The sequence below is a fragment of the Aotus nancymaae genome, unplaced genomic scaffold (genome assembly GCF_030222135.1).
Source record: "Aotus nancymaae isolate 86718 unplaced genomic scaffold, 86718_ANA_hifiasm-v0.15.2.pri h1tg000057l, whole genome shotgun sequence".
NCBI lineage: Eukaryota > Metazoa > Chordata > Mammalia > Primates > Aotidae > Aotus > Aotus nancymaae.
The window spans coordinates 22,453,981-22,476,249 of NW_026988471.1; the positions used below are offsets into that span (position 1 = coordinate 22,453,981).

The 22,269-nt window shown below is 42.4% G+C and overlaps 1 protein-coding gene across 1 annotated transcript in view; it reads left to right on the forward strand.

The window, feature by feature from the left end:
• The window catches only part of KLHL29 (kelch like family member 29), a 234,581-nt gene extending 232,364 nt beyond the window's left edge, over positions 1–2,217 (forward strand). The window contains exon 13 of the mRNA XM_012453344.3: positions 42–2,217. Within this exon, the coding sequence (XP_012308767.2) occupies positions 42–225 (184 nt within the window). The 3' untranslated portion in view covers positions 226–2,217. The remainder of the gene's footprint in view (positions 1–41) is intronic.
• The last annotated feature ends 20,052 nt before the right edge of the window (positions 2,218–22,269 follow it).

Consider the following 22,269-nt stretch of genomic DNA (forward strand, 5'->3'; position numbering starts at 1 on the left):
GAAGTAAAATGCCTAATTCTGTCCCCGCTTTCCCCCAACAGTGCCGTGGTGCTTGATGGCAAGATTTATGCAACTGGAGGCATTGTCAGCAGTGAGGGGCCCGCGCTGGGCAACATGGAAGCCTACGAGCCCACAACCAACACATGGACCCTCCTCCCCCACATGCCCTGCCCCGTGTTCAGACACGGCTGCGTCGTGATCAAGAAATACATCCAAAGCGGCTGACATCAGCAGAAAGCCCACAACAAGACTGTGGACAAGTCTGGTGAGGCAAGTGCCACACAATGATAATTTTCCAGCGACACCAACAAGAAGCCAACAAAACACAATCAAGGAACTCACTGCGTTCAACATGTTGAATATGCTCTACATTGAATGTAGGAAATCATCCTCGCCTTTGGGTGAAACGGTGGCACCGCGCTCAGAGCAGCAGGAACCACGACCCCGCCGCCGGGCTGGCTGCCTCCTGCGCAGGCGTTCGCTCTGAACGGGGGTGCTCGCTCTGCCAGGTGCAATAGAGTTTCACGTATTTTTCAACTGGGAGAGAGAAGCTGTTTTTTTCCTTCCTGCAGAGCAAGCTTGATCCCTAAACAACCATAGATCTGTTATCTTATGACAACGTTAGGCATCAGGCTCTCTTGGAATAAGATCAAAGTGTCCTTATCACTTTGATTCCTACTTTTGTTTTTTAACCAATCTACACTTTCAGTGGCCGACAGAAAATAAGGGACAATACTGTGCATCACAAGGCCTAGGAGGCTGCTGGTCCCCACTGGGGCAGAAGAGAAGCCCTGCTGCCCTCGCTGAGCAAGGGGTGGCAGCCACAGGACAGCCGGGGAGCAGGCACAGCTGTCCGTCCTTCACAGGTTTTTCTACTGTGCTTTTGCTGGAGAAGGACAAAGTGATTCCGCTAGCTTCCTCTTACCCAGTATGAATTATTTAGATTTCTGAGGCATTTTCTTGATAAACAAAAAGGCTATTTTTAAGTACTGAGAGGAGGAGGAGGCCACAAGAGGGATAATATGGGAATTCCCAAAGCTCTTTGTAGGTAGTGCCAGAGGGAGGCATTTGCTCTCATTTTTCTATGTGCAGAATAGAGGATCTCTCCTGGGGTGGGCGATGCCCCCATTTTATTTTTAGAAAAAGTAACTCCCAGACAGCCCCATAAAAGCTGTGCCTCGTGGAGGCGTTACCCAAGGAAGAAGAGTCTGTTCTAGAAGGAGCCCAGTTCTGGCTCTGGACACCGGCCCAGCTCCCTCCATGAGGTCAAGCTGAGGACCCAGGCCAGTGGGAAGGGAAGGAGGGAGAATAAGCATCTATAAAGCACAGGAGACTATTTTTGATATTCATAGCTATATATTAAGGCACCTGCCGCAAAAGCTCTCAGGATGAGGACAGCCTTCTTAGTCGAGCCATGACAGCCAAGGCCTGAGGGCGTGAGCAGAACCACTCTTCTTGTCACACATGAACCTGAGAAAAGGGAAGCCAGGAGGGAGGTCACACCGTGGCTCAAAAGGGAAAGGCCCTCCCGCTAGTCCTTAGCCCCTCAAACCTCACACGGTAAACAGTTTCCATTCCAGGGCAGGAAGAATGCTGCCGCCACCGCCGCCGCCACCGCGCTGTTGAGTCGAAGTTGGTACCAAATACACATTTACCACTTTTATATCTGGGAAGTCAACTTGCCATCATTTCATGATAACAACCATTTATAAGAGAAAAAGACAGGACACGCTTTCCATCTTTCAGCATTTGATGACACAAAATTCCAGTTCTAACGTTGGGCATCAACTTCTAGCACTACAAGTGTGGCTCCCACTTGGACGAGATACCGAGCTTCGTTATGCAGTTTTTAATATTATTTATTATTTTAAAAAGTAATAAGCACAAAACTACATACATTGTATGTCATTTAAAGTATTTATGTCAAACAGGGTGCAAGTGTGAACCCAAGGACTGGAGCACAAATTCCTAACTGCCTGGGGCAGGGCTAATGTTAGCATTGGTGTGCGTCTGCCTCCAAAGGAGGTTCTAGTGGTCAGCGAGACTCAACACAGATGACATTGAAATTCCGTTTCTCTCCTCATCTATCACACTGGAGCAAAACTGGCTATTTCTGTGAATGATATAAAACAGGGTTCTCTGTAATGGTATTGTACATAGTATATGTTTATTGTTAAGTTCTTGTTATATTATAATAAATATATTTATAGATCTAGACTTGGAAGCCAATGTAATGTCTTTGTGTGTCATCATCCTGCCACACGGATGCAAAACCCGGGCTACCCCTCATACATCAGCTGTCTGGGTTCTCTTATATAGACTTTAGTGCACATCCTGATGATTAGAAAGGATGGGACTCCATAGTGAGGGGAGGTACAGAGTTGGAAAGGAAGCCAAGAAGAAAAGACGCTGGCACCGACTCTGAGGCTCTTCCTTTATTGAAGTGCTCTTATTACACATGTGCAACTGAAAGCTTCAGACCTGTCAGCTTCCCTCTGGTATCACTCCTCTGCCAGGGACCCACTTCTTTTTGACAGTGCCAGAGCCACATGGCAAGTCCAGCTCATGAGCCTAACAAGAGACACAACACACTTTCTCCAGGAAGAGGAATACAGGGTAATTTCTATCCTGTCCTAAAATCCAGTTGGGGGGCCTCACATGCCTTTTTCAGTCATGGCTGGGGCTGCCCCTAGGCTGCTGTATAGACCTACCTTGCTATGCTAAGGACTCACATGCCAAGCTCCCTGGGGTGAAAAGATAGAGCGCCAGATGGGAGTGCCCGTCCTCTGGAAGGGAAAGAAGTTTAGATTTCACAGATTCGCAGGAGGCAGATTGGCCAGCTTTGTCATCCATGTGAAGAGCCCATACCATTAATCTACAAATCTCACCAAGACTAAGGGTCTTCTTGCCAAAAAAAAAAAAAAAAAATCTGAAGGCGGTGGTCAGGGTAGGTGAGAGAGGGAATTGTTCAGAGAACTTGGCTGAAGCTTTATGATGAGTGGACCATACTCTTGTCAAATAAGTATTTGCAGTGATACCTTCAGTCCTAAAAGATGGAGAATGTCTAGAGTACACCAGTCATGAAGAGCTAAAATAACTTGAGATAAAAATCAAGCAAAATCATTTTGTTAACTCCTTTCCTGTCCACCTCATTTCCCAAACCAAGAGAAACACACTCTCTGGGTCTATGAAGAGTCTGTGTATTTCAGACTTAATCCTGGGGACTGAATAAATTGCATTTTGCCATAGAAGACATGTGTGTCCACTATATCAGGAGTCTATGTGACAAAGGGGAGGGTCCAGGTGCAACCATCAGAGCTGACATGAATAGTGAGAAAGTTCACTGTGACGGCCACAAACAGGAGATGGTTCACGTTACACGTGTAGGATTTTTTTTAAAAAACCCATAGCCAAAATAAGAGAATAGTCAGGAAAAATATTTGCAGTCCATATGACAAAGGATTTATATCTTTATTAAAGAACCCATGTAATTCAATAAGAAAATGTTAAGTTAAAGAGAATAGGTCTTAAATAGACCCAACCAAGAAGAAATGTTGCCAGTAAACATACAACGACAAACTCAACAATGGCAGTTGTTAAATAACGAAAATCACAACGGCGAGGTAGGTTTAGCTACTAAATTAGCTCCCCGAACCTAATAAAAATTTGAGGAGAGGGAATCCAAGTGCTCGGGAGGAGCCGTGAACCTCATGAGCAGTGAAGGGTCCTGTCAACTAAAACAGCGCTTCTAGAGAGCAGTGAGGCCGGGTATCGAGAGCCACAGGAGTATTCACACCTGACCTGGTGAATCCACTCTGAGCATCCCTGAGGAAATCATAAAACTGTTAGAAAAGTCAAACACAGCTACCCTCCAGATCCACAGTTTTCCCAACCAGATTTAACCAACCGTGCATGGAAAAAAATGGGGGCCAAAAAACGAATACAGAATAATACAAGTGAAAAAACAATACAGTGTAACAGCCATCTACATCACCTTTACATTGTGTTAGGTATTACAAGTAATCTAGAGATGATCGAAAGTACACCAGAGGATGTGCAGAGATTATATGCAAATACTACTATCCCATTTAATATCAGGGATTTGAACACCCATGGTTTTGGTATCCCTGGGGTTCCAGGAACCAATCCCCTGCAGATGCTCAGGGACCACCATAATAATAACTGCTCGCATTTGCTGACACTAACAACGCGTCCAACACTATGCTACGCACTGGCAGCACGAGGTCTTCACAGTTCTGTGAGACAACTAATACTACAGACATGTGGCAACATGGAAAACACTTAGAAAAGGGGAAATGGTGGCCGGGCGCGGTGGCTCAAGCCTGTAATCCCAGCACTTTGGGAGGCCGAGGCGGGTGGATCAAGAGGTCAAGAGATCAAGACCATCCTGGTCAACACGGTGAAACCCCGTCTCTACTAAAAACACAAAAATTAGCTGGGCATGGTGACGCGTGCCTGTAATCCCAGCTACTCAGGAGGCTGAGGCAGGAGAATTGCCTGAACCCAGGAGGCGGAGGTTGCGGTGAGCCGAGATCGCGCCATTGCACTCCAGCCTGGGTAACAAGAGCGAAACTCCGTCTCAGAAAAAAAAAAAAAGAAAGAAAAGAAAAGGGGAAATGGTGGCTATTTTTATATGACTGTGGGCATGTCGTATATGTATATAAAGATATAGAAGATATATATCTAAAGATAGGTCAGATACGTACATTTTTAATGACCGGATTTGCAGTCAGAAAAAAAACCTCTTAGTTGTACTCATGGAACTGTGGGCAGTTTTTCTTCTCGCTTGTCCAGAATTTCTGTAACGACATTATATTTATAATAAAGATATAAATATATATTTTTAAAAATGGGTAGTGAGGGACAGAGAATCTTTCCCCAGAATTTCCTTTTTTTTTTTTTTTTTTCTCTTTTTTTTTTTTTGAGACGGAGTCTTGCTCTTGTTACCCAGGCTGCAGTGCAATGGCGCGATCTCGGCTCACCGCAACCTCCGCCTCCTGGGTTCAGGCAATTCTCCTGCCTCAGCCTCCTGAGTAGCTGGGATTACAGGCGTGAGCCACCGCCCCCGGCCCCTCCTTTTTTTTTTTTTTTTTTTTTTTTGGAGATGAAGTCTTGCTCTGTCACCCAGGCTGGAATACAATGGCATGATCTCGGCTCACTGCAACCTCTACCTCCCGGGTTCAAGCGATTCTCCTGCCTGGGCCTCCCAAGTGCTGGGATTATAGATGCCCACCATCACATCTAGCTAATTTTTGTATTTTTAGTAGAGACGGGGTTTCGCCATGTTGGCCAGGCTGGTCTCAAACTCTGGACCTCAGGTGATCCTCCCACCTCGGCCTCCCAAAGTGCTGGGATTACAGACATGAGCCACCATGCTTGGCCCTTTCCCCAGAATTTCAGTCTGAGAAATTCTCTTTTGTATAGACCATCTCCTATTTTGGGTACTATAAACAATGGAGAAGTTAGAGAGAGTTCACTATCAAGTAACAAAGAGAATTACAAATAAAAAAATATGCTGCCATGCATTCGTGCTAAACTCTGGAAGGGGTTATTAAGATCTCTGTGCATGTCTCCTCTAATTGAACCTTAATGTATGTATATAGCATAATTATACACATGAACTCATTTTATCCTCTCAACTACCCTAAAAGGCACAGGGCCTCATTTTCCCCTTTTAGAAGAGGACACAGTCTCAGAAAAGTGGTTTGCCCAGTTATAGTTAGGCCATGCCCCAAGTGCTCTATGTACACTGTTGGGTTTCACGCTCATTACAGTCCTGCACAGGACGGTTATCCCCATTGCAGGGGTGAGGCTGCGTTGCCCTGAGTCCTTAAGAAGAGAGCAGGTTTACAGCATCTCAGCATTTAAACCCAGCTCAGTAAGACGCTGGGAGCTCGCGCTACACAGCCCCTCAAGTCTGCCTGGAGTTTTTAAGGCACAATCCTCCTCCCCAGGCTACCTCAAAAATCCGTAATAAGAAAACAGAGATCTCTGTGGATGGGATAGACATTCAGCTCTGTTAGAAACAGTCCTCTGTAGAAGTAGTTTTTAAAACACCTGGTAAGAGTCTCAGCAATGTAATGAAGGCTTTGGCTTTAAACAGAAAACCTGGGACTGGGGTAAGGAAAGAGTCCATTCACTGAGACGTCAGACAATCCACTGTCGCCTCATTAGAAACTTCTGCTGTGAGCCTGCACTGTGTCATGGACTCTCAAGGAGCTCCTCACATTCTTGTCAAACCACAACCCCGGACTGGGAGAGCAGAGGAGAGGGGAGAACAGCGTAAGCACTGACCACAGCAGCCTCGGCCCCAAAGGGAATATCATGACCTTGGTACCTGAAGATACAAAAGTTTTCCCAGTTGGGTCAAGCAGCTGACTAACGTAAGGACTCAACCTCCAGATGCCTGCTGTTCTCACATGATGGTAAAAAGAAGACTGAGAGGTGCTGTTGGGTGTAGACACAAAGAGGAGGTCTGTGGATCTCTTCACAGAAAAAAACGAGACTCCAAGAATGTCTGTTCACCATCCAAACTTGCCATGCATGCGTTCTGCTGCCCACTCTGGAACATATGCAGGTCATTTGGGTGTGTTTCCTCCTAGAAAACGAGGACAGCCTTTGAGTGGCTCATACTAGGTCAGTAAGACTGCCTTCTCTACCTCCCACCGTGGGCCGCCTCGCCCTGGTGCGCAGCGCCAGCCAGATCACCCCAACTCCACTGGCGGCAGCACACGTAAAGGTATAAGCAAGTGTGCTGCTGTAGCCAGCCCTGTAGTCTACAGATGACTGAAGAAGTATTAGGGTGGTGCACAGGTAATGGCAGTTTGTGCCATTAGCAGTTTTAGTTAAAGGGTTTTCATTCACCATATGTACAGAATTCCTTCATTCTCAGTGAAGCTGGCCACGGCTCAAGTGCAAACCTGTGCACCAGAGGACCCAGGAGCACTGTGTCCTTAGGGTGTCAGCCCAGGGACTTTACATTCCTGTCAGTACAAATCAGCCATTGAGGCTCTTCAGTTCACCCCCTAAATTCTCCAGTCCCTTTCTATCACCACTGCCTTATTTTTTAAACCCTTATCACTTCTTGCCCTAATTGTTGCTGTAGCCCCTTTTCTATGGAGTTTTTAAATAACAGCTTTATTGACATATAATTCACATACCATACACTTCACCCTTTTAAAGTGGTTTTTCAGCATATTCATGAGTCCAGCCACAATAACCACTAATTGCAGAGCACTTTCATCACCCCAAAAAGAAACCTATACCCATTAGCACACTCCCCATTCTCCCCCACCCCTAATCCCTGGCAACCACTAATCCACTTTTTCTCTGTGGAGTGACTATTGTGAATGTTTCACAAAAATAAAATCATACAATACGGTGGCCTTGTCTTTCTGGCTTCTTTCACTTAACAACATGTTCTCAAGGTTCATCCATGCTGGAGCATATGTCAGCACTTCATTTTTTTATGGCCCAATACTATGGCATTATACAGATATATACAATGGATATGTACAAAAATGAGTACATTTTATTTATCCATTCATCAGTTATCAGATATTTGGGTTACTTCCACATTTAGGCTATTATTAATAGTGCTGCTATGAACAGTAATATATAAGGTTTTGAGATTAAATAAATTTGGGAAATGCTGGGTTCATCAAGGTTAAATAGGTTTCTTTACTACATATTTCTTAGAATCAAAAACAGACTAACATTCACTCTAACTTTCCTAAACTGGATACAAAAGGCAGACTTTTCCCAATGGCCATTACCCCCCAATCCCAAGTTTTTTTCTGTTTTATGACACAAGCTCAAATAATCACATGGAATTCTGAAGTCAACACATTCTGCCCTCATTTCTGAAAGCAGCACAACAGAAAGTAATTGTAATTTTGTGAAGACTCAGAAGCAAATTCTAATCTAGAAATCTCAAAATATGTCTGAAGAAAAATAGATACAGGGGCTGGACACGGTGACTCACACCTGTAATCCCAGCACTTTGGGAGGTCAAGGCAGGTGAATCACTTGAGGTCAGGAGTTCAAGACCAGCTTGGCCAACATGGTGAAACCCTGTCTCTACTAAAAATACAAAAATTAGCCAGGCATGGTGGTACATGCTTGTAATCCCAGCTACTCGGGAGGCTGAAGCAGGAGAATTACTTGAACCTAGGAGGCAGAGGCTGCAGTGAGCCAAGATCACACCACTGCACTCCAGCCTGAGTGACAGAGTAAGACTCTGTCTCAAAACAAAAAGAAAAGAAAAGTAGATATATTCTTATATGGTACCAGAAGAAACAAGATTGATATTCTCTGACGTTGATAAAATCCTTTTCTGAATGCAGCATGTTTCAATGGAATCATCTGTCCAGAAGACTTTAGTCTCTCTCTACACATTCTGTAATATTTTAATTGAAAAAATTCCAATAAACACACCTACAATAACTGCTCTACATATAAACTAAAACACCCAACCCACATATCCAACGACAGCTGTGAAAGTGTGACCTGACAACTTCTGGAAAAGGCTCTTGGACATTTTATACTTTAATTTTGAACAACATGACAATCTTTTTAAGTTACCTGCAACAAAGAATAGTCATTTGTCCCACCTATATTTAAAAATGGAAAACTTTCACATTAACTCTAGTATCATCATTAAAATACAGTAAAGCATAAAAATATTCTTTTTAATATTTGTGTTTAGATTAACTTGGTATTTATAGAGAGCTAAAGTTGCATCCAATTTTAGCCATAAGAGCTTGAGAACGTAGGGTTGCTTTTCTGTTTCTGTGATTAAATACTGAAGTTCAAACAATGTGGAAATTAGTATAAAGAAACATTCCAAAGATCTGTAACTGATTTTTTACAGTGTGATAGACAATTACTCCTTTCTTTGCTCCATTTCAAACATAATCTATTAAATTTCTTTATTAAAGTATGATAAACTACAGAGCTGACAGCTTACTGATGTTTCCATTAAATATGTGACATAAGTTGAGACTCCCCACCACAAATAGCCTTTATGAATTCAGTAACATACTAAGTATAATGTTACTGTGGATTTTCACATTTCTTTCTAAAAAGATGTTCTGTTTGCAAAGTCTTGTTAAAATACTTTGCACTCATTAAAATGCTAAAATAGAAATTTGTAATTAATTTCCAATACTTTCTCAAGAAATGTTCAGCTATAAGCAAAGAGTAACCATATACAATGTTTAGAAAGACTATTATCTCATATCAAAATTAACTTTGCTTTGTTGCCACAATGAGAATGTTAGAAAAGCTCTGTGCTCTATGTAGATACCCACAGACACACGACTAGGGCTATTTATGTGTTTTTAGGAATACCTCCAAAATTTCTTGAGCCTATGATCTTCTTTGTGGCTCTTAAACTGCTGTGATGATATACAGCAAGGCTTACTGATTTACCATTTGTTGAGAAATTGGAAATTCCAGAGCATCTAATAATTTATAGAGATCAGGTATATTGGCCTGCACCTAATGTGGTGTTACCTGGATCTGCTCTACCCACGAAATCTCTGGCAAGCCTCCATCTGGCACATGCACATGGTCTACTGCTACATTCGCTCTTCAGTTTCCTTAGAGACAGTCAGTTTCTTGATCCTTTCCATTGCCTCCCAGTTTAGCAGCCCCACCCTGGTTTTACTTCCTGAGAATGGAATTCTTCTCCCCCAAATTATCTGACTTTCCTAACATTGTAGTCCTTCTATTGGATAAACAAGACAAAACTGCAATCCTAACTTAATTCAACTATCAGCCTCCTCTGATGTTTCATTTGGGGTGACAGCTGCAAGCAGAGGGAAAGCCCACATTCACACAGACTGCTGCTGGTGCCACTACGAATACATGGCCCCCAGCCCCAAGCGTGCCCTCACCTTACTCTCAGGTAGCTCTTTCCTATTTCCATGAGTGACTGTGCTAAACCTTCACTTCTCTCCCAATGAGTTTCTTACCTAGAACGTGTGCTTGGCAGAAGAGCACGCCTTTCACCAAGATAACTTAGGAAGACGGAGGCAGTGGCCACGCAGTGTTTTAAATCTTCCAGAATTCCCCATTAAAAACAGACAGAGAAACCAGGATGAAAAATCAAAAGACTCATGGACAACACTGAAAACAAAATTAAATAGTAAAGACTCCCTGGAACTCCAAATCTCAAGTGAGGAGGAACACACCACCAACACCTATGAGACTCTGTGGTACACCTGTGTGAGGAAGGAAGGAGAGGAAAGTAACCGGCAGGGAGCTGAACTGAGAACCCACAGGGACTCACGGACATGTGCAGGGGCCACGCTGAGAAGAGCAGCAGGCAGTGAGAGGAGCTTTGCGCCCCAGCTCTCGGGTGAGTGCAAGGGTTCCATGGCAAGGATGAGCCTTGTGAATCCTCAAAACTAATCAGCCCAAGCCCTCTTCCAGGACAGAGCCCAGATTAAGGAAAAACTACCAGGGAAAGAATCTGAATTGAACAGCATGGGGACAAAAGAAACAAATAAAAAAGAGGTCCAGATAGAAGGAGGCAAGGGGAGAAAAGTGAGATTTTAGAAAGTCAGCAGCCATGTATTTCAACATTTCACAAAAATAACAGGAGAGAGAGCTCCAGAGCCATGAAATCTAGGCTTCCTTCTAAAAGTTCAAGAAACATAATTCCATGTAAAAATAAGCAACAAAAGGATTGAGAGGAAATACTATATAAATATATTATAAGAAAAGAACTTCAAAAGGAGAAGGCTACCCCATAGGCAATAAAAGCACTGCAGAAAGACACGCCGACAAAAGAAAATGAGAACCTAATATCTCAACACAAGCAAAAGGGCGCGTGACAATAATACAGGAAATGAAAGAATAATATAACCCTGAATTAGAAAAACTTACAAATGAAGTAAAATAACTCAGGGAGAATTAGCAAAAATTTATTTTAGAAATGTAGGCTAACCTAGAAAGGACATAACAGTGAATACAAAACAAATAATGCCTTAAGACAAATAGAAGGGGAAAAAGAAGAGCAGGAAATTTTTTTAAGTAACAAATAAGTGAAGAAACTTCCAGTTCTGGTTAAGACGGTGTAGGTATACTCTACTGCATTTTTCCCATTGATTACAGCTAAAAATCTTGAAGAGGAGACAGAAAACAATTATTAACAGGCTCTGAGAAATTTAAAAAAGAAAAAGAAGCCAGCAAACTGGGTAGGAAAATGAAGTCAGAGAATGACCCACATGATGGTGGCTTTCCTGAGTTTGCCTTTTACCCCTTATCTCTTAGTTTATTCTCTAGGGAAGCCACAATCCCAGAAGAAAAACTCTCTCATTAGACTATCCAGACCCAGACCCAGGTGAGCCCTAGGAAAGCATTAGCCTCCTCATGGCAGCAGTGGCCATGATATCAAAAGTATCCCTAAGGGTTCTTGTCTCTCTGGCCAGATTACCAGGGAAGGAGCCTCTTAGGAGCCTGAGAGTCGGGGGAAGATTGCAGAGAGTAAGGAGCTGGAGAAAAGGGTCCTTTCAATTATTGCACAAAATCCTGAGCTACACACATGTAGAACTGACCAGGATCAAGAGAGGAAAGGCTGTGAAATCTGAACTATGATGCAGACCACCACCAGGTTCTTAGGTGGTGCCCCTGGGTGGTGCATATGGAGAACTGTATTAGTTTCCCAGGGTTGTCATAAAGAATCACTGCAAACTTAGTGGCTTTAAGACAACAAATTTATTATCTTATGATTTGGGAAGTCAGAAGTCCTAAAATGGGTCTTTGGAGTTAAAACCAAGGTGTCGGCAGACCTGTGTTCTGGAGGCTCTAGGGAAGAATCCAATTCCTTGCCTTTTCTGACTTCCAGTGGCTGCCTGCATTCCATGGCTTCTGGTCCTTTATTCCATCTTCAGATCTCACCAACCTCTACCTTGGCTGTCACATCTCTTTTTCCTGATTCTCCTGTCTCTCTCCTAGGAGGATCCTTGGGATTACATTGGGCCCACACACTGATCCACAATAATCTCCCATCTCATCTCAAGATCCTTTATCACACCTGCAAAGTCCCCTTTACCACATAAGAGAACATATTCACAGGTTCTGAGGATTCGGCGATGGACATCCTTGAGGAGCCATTATTCAGCCTAACACAGGGATACAACAGAAAGGTACTACAGAGCTTTAGAAACCAAACTGACAATGGGAACAGAGCCCACAGGAACTAAGCCAGGACTTTTGGTCTAAACCTAGCCGGGTTGACTGTCTGCTAAAACAAAAAAGGTCAGTCTTCTCCTTAAGAGTATAACAGGGCCCAGAACAGCATAAAGAATATTCAAAATGTCCAGGACACAATCCAAAACGACTTGACATACAAGGAACTAGGAATACATTAAACAACTCTCAAGAGGAAACGCAATCAACAAAGCCAACCAAGGACTGCTCAGATGCTGAAATAATTAAAAACTTTAAAAGAAATTCTCGGCTCCAAAATGGCAGCATAGAAGCAAGCTTGCTTCACTTCCCCTACTCCATCCAGAAAACCAAAAACAAATATACAGTGCCAAGACCATCACCAAAAATATCCCAGAACTCACATATGAAAATGAGACAGTTCCCAGGGCTGCAGAGAAGTGAAAAAACGCCAAGCAGATGGTAAGAGAATAGGATTTCCACATCCATGACACCCTTTCCCCCATTCTGCCTGGCACCAAGCACATGGAAAACTTCCCCCCAACTCACTGTTTCTACACTGGGAAAAGTGAGATTAAGGCAGACAATCAGCTTCCCCACCATTCTGGGCTCCTGGCAGGAGCCCTGTCCTTACCTTAACCCACGGAAAGCATCACAAGTGCCTAAAGGGAGAAATATCCTTGAGGACTTGCAGAGACAAAGTGGGAAGGCAGGACATCCCCAGCCCTGGAAACTTTGCTCTATAACTCTGCCAAACAAGACACCAATGCAAATGGCTGTTGAACAGCACCACGCTGTGGGAGGTTCATCCTACATGTCTCCTGGACACCAGTCCTTAGGCAACCTTCCTACACAGCCTGGATATCCCCTCTGGGACCTGCCTCATTTGTAAGGGCAGCTCTCTGGTCATTTACTAGTGCTAAGGTAAACCTGGGCTTAAGGTGCCACCAAAAGCCAGAAAGGAGGCAGTGACCTAGCAGCAAAAAAACCCTCTAACCTCAGGAGCAAGACAACTGACTAGAGATACCTGGCATTCACTCTTCCCACAAGAAACAGCAAAAGCAACAAATAAACAGCTAAGAACTGACTGGAGTGTCAAAGGGAGGGTGCTGGAGTACAGCACAGGAGTACAGACCTACCTGTGGTGATCAAAAGTCTGGAGGGCAGGAGAGAGATCCAAGATGGCTGATCACTAGCAGCTCAGGATTGTAGCTCCCAGTGAAAGCGCAGAGAACGAGAGGGCACCGCACTTTCAGATGAATTTTTGTTGCTCACAGACCAGGAGATTCCCAGCAGAGGAGCCCCACAGGTTGCCAGCATGACTCTTGTGGCTGATGCAGTGCCCTGGCATGGCAGTTCTCAGTGCAGAGTAAATGGGACTGGGTCCCCTTTTGGTCAACGTTTGGAGCTCCAGGAAGGCAGAGTCACCCATTCAGCTGATTGAAAAAGGGACTCAAGAGGGAAGCCAAACCGGAGATTCCTGGGCAGAAAAGCACCGTGAACCTTAATGCTGCTGTTTTAGCCGGCACAGTGGGTTGCTCAGATTCCGGCGCTGGGAATCAACAAGTTGGACGTCCACTCAGAGACCTAATTTAAAAGTCGGTAATTACAAAGACGACAGGTGGATAAATTTACAATGATGGGAAGAAACCAGCATAAAAAGGCTGAGAATACCCAAAATCAGAATGCCTCTCACTCTACAGGGGATCATAGTTCCTCATCAACAAGGGAACAAGGCCTGATGGAGAACAAGGGCGTTCCAATAACAGAATTAGGCTTCAGAAGGTGGATAATAAGAAACTTCTGAGAATTAAAAGAACATGTTCTAGCCCAATGTAAAGAAACTAAGAACGTTGAAAAAAGGTTTGACTAAATCCTAATGAGAATAGACAATTTAGAGAGGAATATAAGTGAATTAATGGAACTAAAGAATACAATATGAGAACTCTGCGAAGTATGCACAGGTTTTAACAGTCGAATTGATCAAGCAGAAGAAAGGATATCAGAGGTTGAAGACGAACTTAATGAAATGAAATGAGAAAACAAGATTAGAGAAGAAAGAGTAAAAAGGAATGAGCAAAGTCTCCAAGAAATATGGGACTATGTGAAAAGACCTAATTTACATTTGATAGGTGTACCTGAATGTCATGAAGAGAATGAATCCAAATTGGAAAATATTCTTCGGGATATTATTCAGGAAAACTTTCCTAACCTAGTAAGGCAGGACAATACTCAACTCCAGGTAATCCAGAGAACACCACAAAGATATTCCTCAAGTAGAGCAACCCCAAGACACATAATTGTTAGATTCACCAGGGTTGAAATAAAGGAGAAAATTCTAAGGGCAGCTAGAGAGAAAGGTCAGGTTACCCATAAAGGGAAGCCTATCAGACTCACAGCAGATCTCTCAGCAGAAACCCTACAAACCAGAAAAGAGTGGGGGTCAATATTCAATATCCTCAAAGAAAAGAATTTTCAACCCAGAATCTCATATCCTGCCAAACTAAGCTTCATAAATGAAGGAAAAATAAAATTTTTCACAAACAAGCAAGCACTCAGAGATTTCATCACCACCAGGCCTGCTTTACAAGAGCTTCTGAAAGAAGCACTACAAACAGAAAGGAACAACCAGTATAAGTCATCCCAAAAACTTACCAAAACATAAAGAGTAACTCCATAATGAAGAATCTATATCAACTAATGGGCAAAATAGCCAGCTAGCATTAAATGACAATATTAAACTCACAAATATCAATATTAATCCTAAATTTAAATGGATTAAATGTCCCAATCAAAGACACAGACAGGCAAAATGAATAAAAAGTCAAAACCCATCGGTACGCTGTATCCAGATCCATCTCATAAGTAAGAACACACAAAGACTCAAAACAAAGAGTTGGAGGAAGACTCACCAACCAAATGGAGAACAAAACAAAAACAAAAACAAAAACAGGAGTTGTAACTTTCGTCTTTGACAAAATAGACTTTAATAGTAACAAAGACTAAAAGAAACAAAGAAGGACATTACATAATGGTAAAAGGATTAATGCAACAACAGGAGTCAATGATCATAAATATATAAGCACCCAATATAGGAGCACCCAGATACATAAGACAAGTTCTTAATGACTTATAAAGAGACTTGGACTCCTGCACAATAATAGCGGGAGACTTTGACACCACATTGTTAATATTTGATGGATCAACAAGATAGAAAATTAACAGGGACATCTATGATTTGAACTCAGACCTGGAACAAGTAAACTCAGTGAATATTTATAGAATTCTTCACCCCAGGTCCACATACATTTTTCTCAGTAATACATTACACCTATTTTGAAAGTGACCACATAATTGGAAGTAAATCATTCCTCAGCATTTGCATAGCATTTCACAGACTTAAATGAAATATTGGTTGGCTGTTTGTTTGTTATTTTCTTCCCTTATTCCTTCCTGTCTCCGCTGTTAAGCACAATTTTCGGCATAAAAGAGGTTTTTAACACCTATTTCTAGATTACATTCCAGCCTGGGCAATAGAGCAAGACTCCTGTTCTCTCTCCCCCTTTCTCTTTCTCTTTCTTTTTTTTCTTTAAAAAAAATAAATTAATTAAATAAAATAAAAAGTCTGCAGGGCAGGCCGGGTGTGGTGGCTCACACCTGTAATCCCAGCACTTTGGGAGACTGAGGCTGGTGGATCAGTTGAGGTCAGGAGTTTGAGACCAGCTGGGCCAACATGGTAAAACCCCATCTCTACTAAAAATGCAAAAATTAGCTGGGCATGATGGCGCATGCCTGTAATCCCAGTTACTCAGGAGAATGACTTGAACCCAGGAGACAAAGGTTGCAAGATTTCTACAAGAGATTGTGCCACTACACTCCAGCCTAAGTAACAGAGTGAGACTCAGTCTCAAAAAAAAAAAAAAGTCAGGAGGGCAGTGTGGAGGCACCCAGTGTCTGCAGCCCTGTCTCCCCTGCCCAAATCAGATCTGCCTAGAGTCATGAGAGACTTCCCATCACAGGGAACAGGTAAGCAGAAGATCCCCATCAACCCCGCTGCCACTGCTGATGCCTACAGTCCTTACAACAAGAGAATCCCACAGTCTCCCAGTTTGGAGAGCTGCCAGGAATTCATGCAGCTGCATTGCCCCAGATTATGAACACAAAGTGCACCCTCCATTCCCCTACCCCTGTGAGCCAAGCTGCTGCAGCACTCTACCATCTTGAGACCAGAGCCACCTCTGAAGTGCACCCTCATCTGCAGGCCAGTAGCCACTGCACCTCTCCAGCACCGGGGCTCAATCTTCATTCCACCAATCCCACACTGGTGGCTGAACACCACATCCCAGCAGCATAAAGCCCCAGCATCAGCTGTGACACTGGTCCTGCACAACAGGAAACCGACTCCCACCACCCTCACTTCCAGCCGGAGGAACAGTGTGGGAGTCCTGCCCAGGGTGAACATACTCTTGAGCCAGCCAAACTGCTACATGCCCTGCCCCTCAAGCCTCCAACCAAGTGACACACTTCTAGGAGAGCAGAGCAGCTATATGCCTGTACCCAGGGTCTACATAATAGCCCTGAGGTGTCCCACCCCATGCAGACAAGTCCCTGACCCACCTAATGAATCTATGCCCAGAATCAGATCATGAGAAGCAGCTCTATGGGCTGCCCCTGGCAAAAATGACCCCAGCCCAGCTGAGCAGCTATGTGCCCATACCCAGGACTGAGAGACAGCTCCACAGGCTGCCCTGGAGGTTAAGCCCCAAGGCCAGCCAAGTAGCTGTGCGCCAATGTCCCTGGCCTAAGAAACAGCCCAATGGTTCACCCCCTATGGATGCATCCCCAGGCCAGCTGAACAGCTGAGTTCCCACATCCCACGCCTGAGAAACAGCCTCATGAGCTGCCTAAGGCAGACATACCCCCAGGTCAGCCAAGCAGCTGTGCAACCATATCCTACCATATCCTAGACCTGAGAAGTAGCCCTCTGGACCACCACCCAGTAGACATACTCCAGGCCAACCAAGCAGCTGTATGCCCACACTCTAAGCCAGAGAAACAGTCCCATGGCCCATGCTCAGCAGACATGTCTCCAGACCAACTGAGCAGTCATGCAGCTGTGCCTCAAGCCTGAAAAACAGCCTTATGGGCTTGCACCCAGGCCAGCCATGCAACCCATGCTCCCAGACAAAGTAACAGCCCTGTGCCCCCAACCTCAGTGAGCCAGACCCCAAGCTGGCTGACCCACCATGTGCATACACACACCCTCAATCTGAGAAACAGGCTGGTGAGCCCATCCCTGGCAAGGCTGGGCCACTGTTGCCACAAACTCTCAGCCTAGGCCACTGAGAAATTTGCAAACACTAGTGTGGACTGCAGCTGAAGAAACTATATGGGGACTACACTACCGTGTCTACTTAGAACCGAGGCAAATGACCCCCACCAAACCGATACCCCAAGACCCATTCATGTGAATAATCTTTCCCTATGAAACCTACTCCATAAAATTGGAACAGGCAACTTTTCCACCAGATCCACAGAAATCAGCATAAGGGCACATCAACCATGAAAATGTAAGGAAACATGTAACCTCCAAAGAAAACAAAATTCTATAGGAACAGACCCCAGTTATAAGGAAATATATGAAATGCCAGAAAAAGAATTCAAAATAATAATCTTAAGGAAACTCAGTGAGATACAAGAAAATAAAGATAGATAACAAAATCAGAAAAACAACTCATTATTTGAATGAGAAGTTTAATAAAGAGGTAGTTAACACAAAGAACCAAACAGAAATCCTTGAGCTGAAGAGTTTAGTGAATGAAAAAATACAACTGAGAGCTTTAACAACAAATGAGACAAAAAAGAAGAATTTCTGAACTTGAAGACAGATCTTTAGAAATAACACAGACAAAAATAATAATAATAAAGAACAAAAAAGAATGAAGAAAGCTTACACAATTTATAGGACATCAATAAGCAAACAAATATTCATATTATGGGCATTCCAGGAGATGAAAAGGGAAAAGTTGAGTAAAATGTATTTAATGAAATAATAGCAGAACACTTCCCAAGTTTTGGGAGAAAGATGGAAAGATGGACATCTAGGCCCAGGAAGCCCAAAGGACCTCAAACAGATTCAACCCAAACAGGTCTTCTCCAAGACACATTATAATAAAGTTAAAGATGAAGTTAAAGATGAAGAAAAAAATTTTTAAAGCAGCAAGAGAAAACTGTCAAGTCACATATAAAGGAATCTCCATTAGACTAACAGCATATTTCTTAGAAGAAATCTTATGGGCTTTGCAAATTACTCATCTGACAGGGAATTAATACCTAGAATATAAAAAGAACTGAAACAACAGGAAAAAAAAACAAACCATCTGATTTAAAAATGGGCAAATAGCCAGGTACAGTGGCTTACCTCTCATCACTTTGGGAGGCCAAGGTGGGAGGATCACTTGAGCCTAGGAGTTTGAGACAAGCATGGGCAACATGGCAAAACCCCATCTCTACAAAAAGTACAAAAAATTAGCCAGGCATGGTGGCATGTGCCTATAGTCCCAGCTACCCAGGGGCCTGAGATGGAAGGATCACCTGAAGCCAGGAAGTCAAGACTGTGGTGAGCTGTGATTGTGCCACTGCATTCCAGCCTGGGTGACAGAGTGAGATCCTGTCTCAACCAAAAAAATAAAAAAATAAAAAAGAGAACAAAGGAAAGGAAGAAGAGGGGAAGGGAGGGGAGGGGAGAGGAGGAGAGGGGAGGGGAGGGGAAGAAAGGAGGAAGGAAGGAAGGAAGGAAGAAAGGGGGGAAGGAGGGAGGGAAACAGGGAGGGAGGGAGGGAAGGAGGGAGGGAGGATGGAAGGAAAAATATTAGTGGTTGTCAGGGGCAGGAAGGGAGGAATGAATAGGTGGAAAGGGATTTTTTAGGGCAGCAAAACTATTCTGAATGATACTGCAGTAATGGATGCATAGTATTAAACATCTGTCAAAACCCATAGAATGTATAACACAGAGTGAGCCCTAATGCAAACTATGAGCCTTAGGTAATAATGATATATGAATATTTGCTTATCAATTGTAACAAATGCATGACACTAATGCAAGATGTTAATAATAGGGGAAACAGGGTGAGGGGCAGTCCAGGGGACAAGAGATATAAGGGAACTTTCAGTACGTTATGTTCAATTTTTCTGTAAATCTAAAACTGCTTTAAAAAAAGGTTTATTAAAAGCTTTTTTGAAACTATGCAAAGGAGTATCTATATAATAGTTCCCTTTTGTATAAGCAAAGAGGGAAAATAAAATATGCACGTACAGTACTTGTTTATTTTAGCAAAAGAAACACCAGGTAGATAAGCTAATGAGATTGGTACATGGTAGAGGGGTTGGGACATTGACACTTCTCTGGATCCAACTTGTTGGCACAGTTATGACTTTTGTGACTATGTTAATATTTTACATACTATAAAAAAAATCAACCAAGATAAGAGGAACCTTAAAACCTAACATGAACTAAAACCAAAATAAACTAAGTTTTGTTTCAAAGAATAACAGAATTAGAGTAAATGATGGTGGAGAGGGAGATTAAGTCAAGTAACTTTTGAAAACAATATTTACACTATATGTCCTGAGACTAAAGACCAAAAACACTATAATCAAATTTTGAACTCTAGTTAGTAGGGGTTGTTTTTTATTTGTTTGTTTGTTTGTTTTGGTGATATGGGTTAATTTTTATTTAGCTACTTCATATGTATTTGGGGATTTTAAAAAATTCCAAAATATATATGAAGGATAATAAGAGACATATTTCTCCTTGTTGAAGAAGGAAATTGAATTAGTTTGTTCTCGCACTGCTATAAAGAAATACCTGAGGCCGGGCGCAGTGGCCCATGCCTGTAATCCCAGCACTTTGGGAGGCTGAGGCAGGTGAATCATGAGGTCAGGAGATCAAGACCATCCTGGCTAACATGGTGAAACCCTGTCTCCACTAAAAATACAAAAGATTAGCCGGGCATGGTGGCACATACCTGTAGTCTCTATTACTCGAGAAGCTGAGGCAGGAGAATTGCTTGAACCTGGGAGGCGGAGGCTGCAGTGAGCTGAGATTGCATGACTGCACTCCAGCCTGAGCGACAGAGCAAGACTCTGTCTCAAAAAAACAAACCAAAAAAAAAAAAAACCAAAAAAACCCTGAAACTGAGTAATTTATAAATAAAAGAGGTTTTATTGGCTCATGGTTCTGCAAGCATGGCTGGGGAGGCCTCAGGAAACTTACAATCATAGCAGAAGGTGAAGGGGAAGCAGGCATGTCTTACATGGCAGGAGCAAGAGGAAGAGAAAGCAAGGGGAGGTGCTACACACTTTTAAACAGCCAAATATTGTGAGAACTCACTATCACAAGAACAGCATTGGGGAAGTCTGTCCCCATGACCCAATCACCTCCCACGAGGTCCCTCTTCTAACACTGGGGATTACAATTCAACATGAGATTTGGGTGGGGACACAAATCCAAACCATATCAGCAATTAAATGTGCTAAATCAATTTTGTGGGAGGCTATTGTTTTGGACTAAGTGATCAGACCAAACCAGAATGGAGTTACTCATACTAAGTGCAAGGTAATCACACTGAACTTTGAAATGAGCCAGTTAAAACCAAATGAAACAGGAGACTCACAGCAACTAATCAGAAGGGGCCTCAGCTTATCTGAACTAGCATAAAGAAGTCCCCTCTGTTTTAACCCTGTAAGAAAGTAGTCTGAACTGATGCTAATCAATCCCCTTTTGTTCCATTTCTGCTTTCTGCAGCCCTTTTCTGCTTGTAAAGCCAGCCTCCTCTGCACAACTCATTGGAATATCCATACTGTTTTATGGGATAAGATGTTGCATCATTCTAGAATTGCCAATAAAAGCAAATTAAGTATTTACATTAAATTTGTTGTAATTTTGACTTTTGACACATATGTGGAAAGATGAAAGTCTAGAGGGGAAAAAAGTAAAATGATGGGAAAAGCTACATCATCCAAATATTTGTTGTTTAAAAAAGAATGAAGTAGCCATATTAGTAACAGACAAAGTAGAATCTGAACAAGGACAATTACCAGGGATAAAGAAGAATATTACATGATGATAAAATGTTCAACTCACTAAGAACTCATAACAATCCAAAATGTGATACAACTAACAATACAGCTTCAAGATATAGGAAGCAAAAACTGATAGAACTGAAAAGAGAAACAGACAAATTCACAATTATACTTGGAGATTTGAATATTCCTCTCTCAGTAACTGGTATAAGTAGACAGAAAATCAGCAAGGATATGGAAGACCTGAACAACATGAGCAATCAATGTGATAGAACTACTACTAATAGAACACTCCACCCAATAACAACAGAATACACAGTTTTTTTTTAGACTGCCTTCTTGGTAACAAAACAAACCAGAATAAATTTAAATGAATTAAAATAATACATAGTACATTATTTGACTGTCACATAAGTAAATGAGGAATCAGTAACACAAAATCTGAGAAATCCCAACTATTTAAAAATTAAACAATACACATCTAAATTATTCAGGGGCCAAAGAAGAAACCTCAAGGGAAAGTAGAAAATATTCTGGACTGAATGTAAATGAAAATATATGTCAAAATGTGTGGGATACAGCTAAAGCAGTGCTTAGAAATTTTCAACATTAAATGTTTATGTTAGAAAAGAAAAAAGGTCTCACACCAATAATCTAATCTTTCAGCTTAAGAATCTAAGCACAAAACAAGCAGAAGTGTAGAAATCAGAAAACGAAAGAAAAAATACCAAAAAAAATCCATGAAACCAAAAACTAGGTTTTTTTTTTTTTGAAAAGATGAATAAAAAGAGATAGAGACTGATCAAGAAAAACAAAAAAAGAGAGAGAAGATACAAATTGCCAATATCAGGAACAAAAGAGGGGATATCACCACAGATGAAATAGAGATTAAAAGCTTACAAAGTTGTGTCAATAGGACTCAGAAGGCAATTTGAAAAGATTCTGACAGGTCAAAACTGGGATCATTTTAGCAGTAATAAGCATCAT